The sequence below is a fragment of the Terrapene carolina genome, unplaced genomic scaffold, assembly GCF_002925995.2.
Source record: "Terrapene carolina triunguis isolate 2854851 unplaced genomic scaffold, T_m_triunguis-2.0 Scaffold183, whole genome shotgun sequence".
NCBI lineage: Eukaryota > Metazoa > Chordata > Testudines > Emydidae > Terrapene > Terrapene triunguis.
Genome location: NW_020664534.1, coordinates 4656657 through 4670165, shown reverse-complemented (window position 1 = coordinate 4670165; position 13509 = coordinate 4656657). Strand labels below are relative to the sequence as shown.

General features: G+C 38.6%; 1 protein-coding gene across 1 annotated transcript in view; it reads left to right on the top strand.

The window, feature by feature from the left end:
- Window positions 1-11429, top strand: part of SDHA (succinate dehydrogenase complex flavoprotein subunit A) — a 33648-nt gene extending 22219 nt beyond the window's left edge. Inside the window, exons 10-16 of the mRNA XM_029912079.1 lie at window positions 325-621; window positions 1580-1751; window positions 3938-4056; window positions 6463-6574; window positions 7976-8106; window positions 9121-9234; window positions 11065-11429. Coding sequence (XP_029767939.1) covers window positions 325-621; window positions 1580-1751; window positions 3938-4056; window positions 6463-6574; window positions 7976-8106; window positions 9121-9234; window positions 11065-11151 — 1032 coding nt within the window. The 3' untranslated portion in view covers window positions 11152-11429. The remainder of the gene's footprint in view (window positions 1-324; window positions 622-1579; window positions 1752-3937; window positions 4057-6462; window positions 6575-7975; window positions 8107-9120; window positions 9235-11064) is intronic.
- The last annotated feature ends 2080 nt before the right edge of the window (window positions 11430-13509 follow it).

Sequence of the window (13509 nt, the reverse complement as noted above, 5' to 3'; positions counted from 1 at the left end):
TTTTAAATACAGGAATCTCATGATTATGGTAGGAAAGACAGTGGCGTGAAGGGGAAATTTAAAATGGACACAAGTTGAGGAAGGATGTCAGTTATTTTTTTCTCTTCTGTGCTTCCAGATGCATTAGTTTTTCTAAATAGGATGCATAAATAGTTGCACAAATTTGGTCATGAATCAAATCTAAGTTTTGAACTCCCAAATGATTACTCGAAACAGAGTAGAAATAAAGTGACTTAAATTCTGATTTTTTTTTCCTGGTGTTAGTGCTTCACATCACCATGCAGATGACTCATTAAGATCAAAGTCTTGCTAGATAGTTTTTAGATAATATGGTCGGGGTGCTTTAGAAATGGGTGCTTTTATATAGAGGGAATTCTGCAGAGACCAGTATTCCAACCTGCAACTCATGTTTCCTTTTACATTAGGGGTTGTGGCCCTGAAAAAGACCACGTATATTTGCAGTTGCACCATTTACCACCACAGCAGCTAGCAATGCGCCTCCCTGGAATTTCAGAAACAGCTATGATATTTGCTGGTGTGGATGTCACAAAAGAGCCTATTCCTGTTCTTCCTACTGTGCATTACAATATGGGAGGTATTCCTACTAACTACAAAGGGCAGGTAATGACCATAGATCAGTATTGTGAAACCATTTTTCTCTAGTAGAAAGGAAATGTTTGGTTCCTTGTAAAATTAGTGTGAACTGAGCATGCTATTAGATTTTTACATACAAGTATGTTAAATTACATAACCTTAAGAGTAATAATGTTAAAGGAAAATTTGCAAAATGTCATAATTTGGTTTGTCCTGTAAACAAGTTGTCAGAGTTCTCAGGTTGTTTGGGTGGAGCTGGAACTCGAGACAATATGCAAAATATGAAATATATTTTTTCAATATGCATGAAATCTACAGAATTCTTTATATTAGCCATATGAAAGCTTATCCAGATGAGAGTAGTACTGTATAGTTAAAAATGGATTATAGCTGGGCCTGAACTACAAATCATTAAGGGCTTAGGTTATGTGGATTATCTGTGCCACTGCTGCAATCCCTGCGCTAAAATTGGTTACTTCAGTTTGCCATTAAAATTGGCATTTAAACAGCAGCAACCAGTCCAAGCATCAGCCAGAGTGAATCTGTGAATGGACCAGTCTGATTGCTTGGACTAGTTCCTTTTGATCAGTTTTTAAAATAGCTATAAAATTCTGCCTTGTGAATGTGGCCTGGCATTATAAAAGATCCAGTGTTCTTCCCACTGTACTCAGAATTTTACTACAAAAATATTTTGGTGAATTGTAGTACTTTGTGTCTGAGATGGTGGCAAAACATAATTAAACTGTTAATACCACATTCCTATAGAGCACTTTTTTCAATTAATAAATTATTCTCATGGAGTCTCTTCTCCCCCCCCGCCTTAAATATATCACTTACTATTTAGATTTCTTTGACTTCATGCTTTCAAGACAAATAAGTGACATTCAAATACATTCAAATGAAATGTTGACACTGTACTACAAGTGATCTTTATTTTACAAATGAATTTGCAAACATGTTGAGTGAATTCCTTCTGAAATTACAGGTAATTACACATGTGAATGGCAAAGATCAAGTAGTACCTGGCTTGTATGCTTGTGGTGAAGCAGCCTCTGCATCCGTTCATGGTGCTAATAGACTTGGAGCAAACTCTCTTTTGGACTTGGTGGTCTTTGGTCGTGCTTGTGCCCTTAGTATTGCAGAATCGTGCAAGCCTGGTAAGATTCTACAAGTTTAACTTGTATCAAGATGAATTGTTATAAATTCCTATCCTTAAAGCACTCTCATATCTTTAAATCTTAGCAAGTAATTATAGGGCTATTAGCTAGACTATTAGAAAATTGCAGTAGCTTTTTTTTATTACTGTTCTACATAACATGCAGTGTTACTGACTGTTCAAGAACTCGCCATACTACATCTAATTGCAGGAAAATATAATTCTGCCAAAGCAACTGGAAAATATGATTGAGAAGCTTTTCTCCCAAACCAGAAAAATTTAGCATTACTAATGTTATCACAAGTTTTAAGAAACAAGGCCTTGCAACATACTACATTTTGAGGTGGATGATACAGTGCAGACTCATCTTATACTGTTTATTCTTATATTAAACTAGTCTGAGATTATGGCATTTGCTGTGGCCTTGCACATACAACATGTTAAATGTTAAACTCTAAACATAATATCCGTTCCTTCGGGTGCATGTCAGTTTGCAACATAACTGAGAATTTGGAAGGCAATTTACAGTTTGACTTAATACCTAGATCTTTCCATTGTAACTTCTATGATTCTATAGTTTGATCCTAAAGCAAATAATACATTCTAAAACTAGTACTGAAGGTTTTGATTTTAATAATTTCTGATTTTGTGGATCAGAAGAACACTTTCATCTAGTTTCTTTAAAAGGATTAGCACAGTGCCCTTTTATTTCTGGTTAGTTTACATGTGTAAATATATCAAATCCTGTAAATAAAATCACATCTACTGAAATAGCGGGCTGGGGCTGAAGAGGGGTACCTAGGCCAAGCTACAGAAAGAATGTACACTCGAACTAGGAATCTGATTTGGATTAGCTCTTATTAAAGAGTCTTAATTAATCTTTTCCCTGGATAGTAAATGGGATTTAAACATGGTTGTATGGCAGGCTCATTTCCTATGCTTCCCTGAAGTCTAGGACATTATGTAAATCCCAGCCATAAAACTCTGAGCATTAAGGTTGAGATTAAGTTAAATGCTAATAGAACACTTCAGATTTAAAACCCAAAACATATATAATTAAATATATCTAAATTAAGTCAAGAAATTCCTGTTAGTTCACAGGACCAACACTGATCTTAATTCTTGTCACTCACCCTCCCCATCGATAACTCTCCAGTACAAGCTGTAGCTATTTAGAACTGTACCTGTTTCTCAGAATTGTGACTCCACCTACCATCTATAGGCTGGAGATCTGACTTTTCCCCACATTTCTTGTCAGCAATGATAACCATTGCATCTTCTCTATGTATGGAGTAGAGATGACACACTATCCTTATCTACCACTTCAGTTTGGGCTATACATCTCTTGCTCCCTCAGTATGAGGTTGAGATTTCACCCATCTGTTATGTGCTAGAGATCAGTTTGTGCCCTAATGTGCTTACATGTGGGTCCTGGAGCTCACAATAATTTATAAACCCTGGGAATATGGACCTTAGATCCGCCCTGGGACGCAATAGAGACTGTGAGTGGATGGATGGCATATTTCTGTAACACTGAGAAAACTTGGTTTCCTCTTTGTGACTATTGGTGAGGTGTTCTCTGACAATATGTGAAGTGTTATGAAGGATGATGTGGCAGTAAAGGCTGGAATTTTTACTGTTGTATTTCTTTTGAGCTTAATTAACATTCTGTTTACACTTTTATTTAAGTTAAATATATTTTCAAACTTACTGTAAAATTGGCACTAATATTTAAACCATTTTCAAGCTGTAAAACACTGCATACTAAGTGGTAATATGGAAAGCCTGTTTTGAAATGTTTTAGTTAATCTACGCATCCCAGTTTATCTCCTGCCAAAACTTAAAAATGCTAAGTTTAATACGTTGCAGTCTTAATGATTCCTTTGTATCTCAAAGTGCTCTTCGCCATCTCCATGAGGCAAGTGAGTAGTAGCTGCAATTTACAGATGAGGAAACTGAAGCATAATACTGACAGGCTGTAACTTGACTGAGGTCACACATGAATTTAGTGGCAGACACATCAAGAAACAATGACAGGCTCTTATTTTGAGATAAATATAAAGTAAAATAAAAGAAGCAACTAAAAATAGTTATTGCTGTGTAAAATTGCCACAGGCTGAGGATCATTAAATCTTGATTTTATTGAAATAATTGCATAAGAAAACTGAAGATGTTTACCCTTAATAGGAGAACCAGTTCCCTCAATTAAACCAAATGCCGGAGAAGAATCTGTTGCAAATCTTGACAAACTACGATTTGCCAATGGAAACATTAGAACATCAGAACTGAGGCTTAATATGCAAAAGGTAAGGATCTCAGTACCAATGATTGTAGCACAGTATCTTGAGATGAGGTTGATTATTAAAATATACTGTAGGTGTTTATGAAAACTGAGTTGCTATTTAGTAGAGCTGAAGCTCAAACTTTGGAAAACTTTTTGAATTTATCAAAATCAACCTTTTTTCCATACAAAGATCCTTCTGCTCCAATCAGCTGCCCAAAATATCATCTTTTTTTCCTTAAATTAGGAATAAGAAATGCCACCTCTCTCTATTTGAAACAGTCACTCCTCTTCTGACCTACTTTTTGTCTGTGATCTGATAGGAGAGACCTCTTTCCAAATGAAATATTTTATGTTTACCAAGGAGAATGCCTGTTCTACTCTTTGGCCCATGCTTCAAGCTCAGCACCTGATGGCAAATCCTAGTGCTCGGAAGTTCTGAGTTGTGTTGTCCATAAGGGGTTTTCTTGTGTGCTCATCACTTAGTTTGGGCACCCAGAACCTAAATTCTTGTCTCCAGAAGCCAAATCTATAACCATGTTTGTAAGTATGTTCAGACAAGACTTGTGACTGCTTTGCAAATTGTCATACACAGATCTGACTGGTAACCAAGATTACTTCCTGTAGGAAACGCCCGACTAAAAGTGAAATGTAGACAAGGTGGGCGAGGGAATATCTTTTATTGGACCAACAAAGATATTACCTCACCAAGTTTGTCTCTTTAGTATCCTGGGACTGACACGGCTACAACACCACTGCATACGTAACGTGAAATGTAGTAAGACAGCCACTTCAACAGTGTTGGGAACATAGGAACTGCCATACTGGATGTGACCTGAGGTCCATTTAGGCCCATATTCTGTCTCTGACTGCATTATATGATTCAGAGGAAGGTATAAGAACCCTGCAGTAAACACGTGTGGTATAATTTTCCCCACCACATTAGGTCTCATCTTGATCTCTACTAGAGATTAGCATAAGACCTAAAGCATGAGATTTAATATCCCTTCCAAACTTTTTTCTATGAGTGGATGTTCTTGTTATCCATACATATATCCTATCCCATTTGTAATCTTGCTGAGTTTTTGGCCGCAACAATGTCCTGTAGCAGTGAGTTCCACAGTCTAATTATATGTTGTAAAAAAAAGTATTTCTCTCTTATCTGTGTTGAGTACCACCTTTTAATTTCGTTGAATGCCTTCATTGAATGTTCTTCTTAGTTGTAACAGAACCTAGTGAGGTGATGCTGAATGAAACATGGGGCTATGTGTACTTTCAAGAACTTTAATCCACCCTAGGTAAAAGCCTATGGAGCATTTCATGTCGAACTGGAATTGCACATTCAAGTGTAAGCAAAAATGTTGGCAAGGTGATTGGAAGCCCTTCTGGAATTAATTTAGGATGCAGTCATAACATTAACTTGTGGCATTTTAAAGTGCACCTGAACCTCACTCAGAACAGAATGGACTTCCACCAGAAATATGACTTTTCTTTTTGTAAGAAAGTTGAGCTCACAGTGATTCAAAAGCTTTCATTGATTTAGTCGGACCACTTTAAAATTCTGTATATCACAAAATAATAATTGGAGATTCCAAATGTATCAAGCCTTGCGTGAACCCAGTGAGAGTCGGTAGCAAAACTGGTGACCTTTGAACCTAGTATCAGTATGCTGTTCAGGGATCCAGTTCGGTGAATAAAAAGGTGGTACTGTTCCCAATCCCCACCCACAATCCCAGAATAACTGGATTTTTCTGTCACTCTGTCCTGCCCTTCCTGTTGCGACCCCTTTATAGTCTGCCCCACTGTATTGTAGAATCCTGGTAGCTTTCCCAGATTTTAGGGCAGTGGTCCCAAAACTTTTCAGGGTTATGCCCTCCTCCTCCCCGTGCTGGGAGCAGAGGCATGGCTCCCAGGAGGTGGGTGTGTGTGTGTGTGTGTGTGTGTGTGTGTGTGAGAGAGAGAGATGCGGACAAGGTAAGGGGGCTGAGGTGGGGGGCGGGGGCAGGGCCAGGGGTGGAGCTGGAGCTGCTGCTGGGACAGGGCCGGAGCAGAGCTCGGAGTGGAGCAGGGCTTGGTGGCACTCCCTCCCTGCCCCCTCTGGGGGCTGGCCCAGGCCCTGCCGTGCCCCCCTCAAACATTCCTCTGTGCCCGCCTAAGGGGACCTCTGCTTTAGGGCCTGTTGTGCCTGCAGAAGTGTATGAGGAGTGGGGATATTTGGCCCTTAGAAGTATTTCAGACTTCCTGTTCAGGATGGCAGCATGGCATTACTTCACATACAGAATATGTTTGCAACCATAATAACTAGAAATGTTAAAAGAAAGCTTAAAATTCTGCAGAAACTAGTGAGGTTACAAGAGAAATTCTAATGCCTTTCTTGAAACTTCTTGCAGTTTTTGGAAGTATACTATTTCTTTATTTTGATGTGTTTCAGACAATGCAAAGTCATGCCGCAGTGTTCCGAACAGGCTCAGTACTACAGGAAGGCTGTGAGAAACTCAGCCACATTTATCGTGATTTGGATGACCTGAAGACATTTGATAGAGGTAATGAGATATCGTTAGAAAATACTTCTACAATGGTTTGTGTATTTGAGTATTTTCATTTTGTTACCTGTGGGTGTACTTATTTTCCAAGTGTTGAGAGAGTGTGTGTGTGTGTGTGTGTATGTTCTACATTGAAAGGTATTTTCAGCTACAAAGAGGAGCTAGGTATAGCACCATTTGGTTGTCTTGACTATTGTGAATTCACATGGAAACATTTTAAAGAGATTTTGTTTAAATGTTTTAAAGAATGTGTGTAGATTAGAAAAAGTCAGGCGTTCATGAATGTGAGTTTTTTGTTTTCTATTTTGTGTAGGCTAGCTAACACTTTTCAAATTTGACTATAGAACATATTATTACCTTCCAGGGAACTTGTGTACCATTTTTCACCTCAAATACACAGAGGGCTATTGGAGTCTTCTCAGTTTATTATAAATAAATTGTGAAAACAGGTTTTTTTCGTGCAAGTGTAATATCAACCTGTTCTTATCAATAACAATGTTCAGGTATATATTTATTTGAAAAACAGACATTGCACACGCAAATCCAGTTTTGCTGAACTCTCTAAGGAGGATTTAAACCTTTTTTTTTTTTAAGAAAAAAAGTAGGATAAGAGTTTATTAAACAAGATGACACAACTTAATCATTTGTAAATTCTTTTTTTCCCTTTCTGCAATCTGTCTCTTTCTGTAGCTGCTTTTAGAGATGTGCCTTAAACTGAACATTTTGAAGTGACCCTCTTACAGGCTGTAGTGCTTGCCAAACACCAAGAGGAAAAGCCTGATGTAGAACTTAGAGCCTAGGGATGAGTGGCATGATGCCAGTACACCTGTGATCCCGGCAATTGGATTGTACAGTGTCCTAAAGAGGTAGACTGTATCTATCCTGTATGGATAGAGGATACCAATAAAATTCTGCTGGAAAAGCTCTTTTGCCCAGCTACCCCCAAGATTTTTTTAAAAAGTGACCTTAATTAAATTTTGCAGCCAAATCTTGTGATCTGAAACAAACTGCTTGAGTGTGAGGACAGAATTGTGTTTTGACATATAGCATGCAAGATTCCACCTTGGTTTTGGCACACTCAATCTTGAATAATATGTCTTTTTGACTGAGAGGGGTAATTGAGATTGGTCTCACAATTGTCTCTAGTAATCACAGGCACATATCTCAAAACAACTATATACTTTTGCACAGTTATGCAGGATTGTCAGCTTATGAAAGATGCAATACTGGAAGAGAGCTTTGCAGGCTATGACTGAGATGCATTGATAATTTCATAGGGAAGCTTGCACTGTGACTACAGTGGTCTGTTGCCTAAGTACCAACAAAAAGAGAGAAAAATTGAGCTGAAGTTCTTACCATTGGTGCTGGAATATTTTTCAAAGTAGTGTAATATCTTGTTAGGTATTGTGTGGAATACTGACTTAGTGGAGACCTTGGAACTGCAAAATTTGATGCTGTGTGCTATGCAAACTATTTATGGTGCTGAGGCTCGGAAAGAATCTCGTGGTGCTCATGCCAGAGAAGACTACAAGGTGCTTATGTACTTTATAACATTTAGCTTCATAAATATGTTTTTCATACATGAGACCAACTTTTGTCAACAAACATATCTCTTGGTCTTAATCAATTGTACTTGAGTTTGGGGGGTGACTTTTTTTCCCCCAGTCTGCATTGTTTATTCCTAAAACTCACATAAATTAGATTCTTATTTAAGATATTTTTTTTTAAGTGTTCCTAATGTTGGCTTAAAGCTTGTGAAATTGATTTGTGGTCTGAATTGTGAGTAAATCCAAATGACTTTCACACCCCTTGATCAGTACCTCAGTAACCAGAATCAGCTGGGTATTGATGTGATGAAAGCACAGCTCCTAGTCAGGCCTATTGAATCTTACTGTTTGAAATACTGATAAAGAAGATAGGAACAGGAATGATATGGCCACTGGATACATAAAAAGAATTGAAAAGAGTTAAGCATTATATGCAGACATCACGCTCTAGAACAGGGGTAGGCAACCTATGGCACGCGTGCCGAAGGCGGCACATGAGCTGATTTTCAGTGGCAGTCACACTGCCTGGGTCCTGGCCACCGGTCTGGGGGGCTCTGCATTTTAATTTAATTTTAAATAAAGCTTCTTAAACATTTTAAAAACCTTATTTACTGTATATACAACAATAGTGTAGTTATATATTATAGACTTATAGAAAGAGACCTTCTGCAAACATTAAAATGTATTACTGGCACTCGAAACCTTAAATTAGAGTGAATAAATGAAGACTCGGCACACCACTTCTGAAAGGTTGCCGACCCCTGCTCTAGAATTTCCACAAACTCAGTTACAATCCTACTTAACTTGCTGAAGCTCTGCAATGATTTTTAAATAAAAGCAGGAATTGACATAAAATTCAGTAAAACAGCTTAATATTAGCCTACATTTGGTATAATGGCATTATAATCAGAAGAGACCTAATCTTGAAGGACGTTATTAAATGCATTTGCAAAATGCAATTCCTGGTCTACAGCATAATACTTTCTTTTTACTGCTTAGGTAAGAGTAGATGAATATGATTTTTCCAAGCCAATCCAAGGGCAACAGAAAAGACCATTTGAAGAGCATTGGAGAAAACACACCCTTTCTTTTGTGGATGTCAAGACTGGGAAGGTATGTTGGCTCTGGGCTTGGAGGTTTCATTCTGTCGCTGTCAGTGGGGTGGAAATTGCATGATTGCAGTGGAAATGAGTTGAAGTTTCTTCATAAAGTCCACATTCAGTTTTTCTAAATTACAACACTACTTCTTGAGTATATGACGAACTAAATGTATGAGATGATACAAGAGCCATTCCTGGGGACTATCACTGAATTGCTGTTTAGCAATTGACTTTACACTTGGAGTAGGAATTGGAATAGTTTTTCAGCTTAGAACAGGCTAGTTCAAAGTTCTTACCATTACGCACAGATAATGCATGTTTTGATGCTTAGCATAAATCATTTATGGATTCAAAAAGAAATGTATTAAAAATCTGTGGTCTTACAAACTCCCTCCTGAGATGATCTACAGTATCCCTCCAATGTGAAGTACTGAGGATCACCTCCACCTCCAAGTGATTAACCTCCTTAGTTGGCCAGATGGGTTATTGTTGAGCGGCATGCGGCACTCTTAGAATCATAGAATATCAAGGTTGGAAGGGACCTCAGGAGGTCATCTAGTCCAACCCCCTGCTCAAAGCAGGACCAATCCCCAACTAAATTATCCCAACCAGGGCTTTGTCAAGCCTGACCTTAAAAACCTCTAAGGAAGGAGATTCCACCACCTCCCTAGGAAACCCATTCCAGTGCTTCACCACCCTCCTAGTGAAAACGTTTTTCCTAAAATCCAACCTAAACCTCCCCCACTGCAACTTGAGACCATTACTCCTTGTTCTGTCATCTGGTACCACTGAGAACAGTCTAGATCCATCCTCTTTGGAACCCCCTTTCAGGTAGTTGAAAACAGCTATCAAATCCCCCCTCATTCTTCTCTTCTTCAGACTAAATAATCCCAGTTCCCTCAGCCTCTCCTCATAAGTCATGTGCTCCAGCCCCCTAATCATTTTTGTTGCCCTCCGCTGGACTCTTTCCAATTCTTCCACATACTCCTCGTAATGTGGGGCCCAAAACTGAACACAGTACTCCAGATGAGGCCTCACCAATGCCAAATAGAGGGTAATGATCACATCCCTCGATCTGCTGGCAATGCTCCTACTTATACAGCCCAAAATGCTGTTAGCCTTCTTGGCAACAAGGGCACACTGTTGACTCTCATCAAGCTTCTCGTCCACTGTAACCCCTAGATCCTTTTCTGCAGAACTGCTGCCTAGCCACTAGGTCCCTAGTCTGTAGCAGTGCATGGGATTCTTCGGTCCTAAGTGCAGGACTCTGCACTTGTCCTTGTTGAACCTCATCAGATTTCTTTTGGCCCAATCCTCCAATTTGTCTTGGTCCCTCTGTATCCCATCCCTTCCCTCCAGCGTATCTACCGCTCCTCTTCCCTCAGACAGACTGTGCCTCCAAATGCTCCAAGACCCTGCTGGCTCAAGAGGCAAGAAAGGAACTAGAACTAAATCTTGCTTATTAAAGCTGGTCAGAGTTTTATTTTTTATTTTATTTGAAACACTTTTGATTTTAAAAAATTGCTTTTTCACTAAACTTTTTTTGCGAGTTTTTTTTCTCCTTTTTAGTCAATTTTCTAGTTTTGATGCAGTACAAGAAATGGAAAAACTAAAGTTTTTTGTTTGTCAAAGTTTTTTGAGGAACTGTATAAATTTGATTTCTAAATTTTCCACAATACTGGCAATTTTTGACCAATTCTATTTTTTTAATGATATTAGAGCAGTTCCGATTATTTTTCATTATTGGGATTTAGCAGGAATTGTGAATATTTTTCATGCTATCTTCTGGGTTTGATGCAGTGGTTTGCTTTGCCTTAATTAAGACACTGTTTTATATTTTTAGGTTACTTTGAGATACAGACCTGTAATTGACAAAACTTTAAATGAAGAAGACTGTGCAACAGTTCCACCTGCTATTCGTTCCTACTAATGATGGTTAGCTATGTAAATCAGCTTATGTAATTATGTATATGTCTGCCATAGCTTGCTGGTATACATGAACATATTAAGTATTCTCTTATTCAGAAAGCTACTGTTATGTTAATGATGGTTGAAGAATGCTGTTCTCACTGATGCTCTGTTCGGTGGCTAGCATATCACCATTAAACCAATGTGCACAAAGCCGTACACTGATTCTCTTTCATCCCTTTGTCAAAACATTTGAAGTGAACATACAGAACTAATGCCAAAATAAAATAATCTAAAACAGCCCTGCCTACTTGTTACAGCTTTTCTTTTTACCTTTTTTTTTTTTTTTAAACCTCTGGAGCTCTGCACATTGAAATAAACTTAATGCATTTATTTTGAATAAGGGGCTACTGTAATGTGCTGCTTGAGACATGCATTTCATGATTAGGGGTGCAATTTAAAGTTAAGCTTCGAGGACAATAACTTTGCCCTGTTGCACATTACCTATTTATGTTAGTTGCTGTGGGAACTGTAACTTTGAATTTCTAAACCTAAGATTTAAAGCATCTGTTATGTTTCATTAGTGCACAGTAGGGCTTTTTTTAATTTATTTGAAGAAACCTAATTATTTTACTACAAGGCAAATTGTTTCCTTTGAGCAAATATCCTCCACTCAAAGGTAGACTGAATAAACTGAACATATTCTTAGTCAAGTCAAAACCACTGAAAAAATTAAAGATTTACAGAATATTCCTATGAGGATGGATAAATTAGAGTGAATTCATTAGAAAAGGACTTTTTTCTTCCTCCCTACCAGGAAATAAACAAAGGATCAGATTTATAGAACAGGGTTCTTTATAGCTTAACATTGTTACAAAACATATACCATGCTTAGTGTTAACAATATAAAATGAAAAGCATACACTACAGAATTTCCTTAGCACACAAATACATCTTGTCTGCTAATCTGGGTGGGGACAACAAATATGAATATTGTAATTAAATACTGTTATGTATTGTGTATTTGCATAAAGAATCCCTTTTCTGTTAACTGACAAAAGGACTGCAGCACAGTATATGTAATCCTCTAAAATTGAGTTATGAAACGCTCATTTACTCTTGATCAGCAGTTCTCAAAACTATGGGGTGGGCCTCTCCAGGGAGGGGTGAACTGAGTGCTTTTTGTAAAAGCTCTGGCTGTCAGCCTCCGGTGGCTGGGGCTCATGCAGGACTGTGCACACCTGGGAGGTGGAGATAAAGGGGCCAGTTGGATCCCCACCCTCTGGACTCAGATTCTCCGTTCCCAACCCCCTCCCCTACAGATAAGTGATATGAAATGGATTACTATCAGGAATACTAGCAAATTTTTTGCTAGAACTGAGAACTTGCTAAACCCTTATGTGACTACTGACTCTTAATTTATATTCAGCCATCTCTCTTCATCAGTACATATGAGATTATTCTAGTGTCATGGGTTACAGGCACTTCACCATTTTTTAGAAATTTATTTTTACTATGATCAACCTGGAAATATGTTGCTTGAAAGAAGGGATGATTCATCACAGCTTAAAAACTTTTAAGTAAAAGGAAGGACCAAAGCCTTCTTTCACATGCGGAGGTTAACTCCTTTACTCAAAGTCCAATCTTAAATATGAGACAGCTGGTTTTTCTTTTCTACTTAAAATAGTTGTGCCAGTTGTCTAGCCCTCACTGGTTCCCTTACAGAGTCTGACATGGTGCCTATTTAAGCGTGCTTCACTTCTCATGGAAGCTCATGAAATGAACTATCTTGGGTTACTGGGTTATATGCATTTGAAGAAGTGAGGTTTTTACCCACAAAAGCTTATGCCCAAATAAATGTTAGTCTTTAAGGTGCCACCAGACTCCTTGTTGTTTTTGGGTTATATGTGCACATGATGAACAAATATTTCTGGTACACGGGCAACATTCTGTCACCAGGTCTGTGTACTGACAGGATCAAGATTTAATGAGTGGTCATGAAATTTAGTTAATGTTTAAAGGAAGGGGCAAGTACAGGCTGGGTAAAAACAAATGCCAATAACACAAGGCCATAGATATTGCCAGTAGTACAGGGCAATGTATAAGACAAGGCACGCCTGAAAAGAAAGGTAGCTTCTTCCAAGCGCTGCCCAGGTGCGTAACCTAGGTGAGGCAGGAGATGGTGGAGGTGTTCAAAGGAGCAAGAAGGGATTTATCATTTATTCTCTAAGCACCTTAAAATTAATCGTCAGTGGCGCTTGTCGGCCGTGGGGCTCGGCGTCTCGACTGGAGAGAAAGCGGGACGTTGCGACCTAGCCGCGCCGGTGCCGGCCCCAACACAAGGGTGTCCGGTAGCGCCAGGCGGTGGGGCCCGGATCTC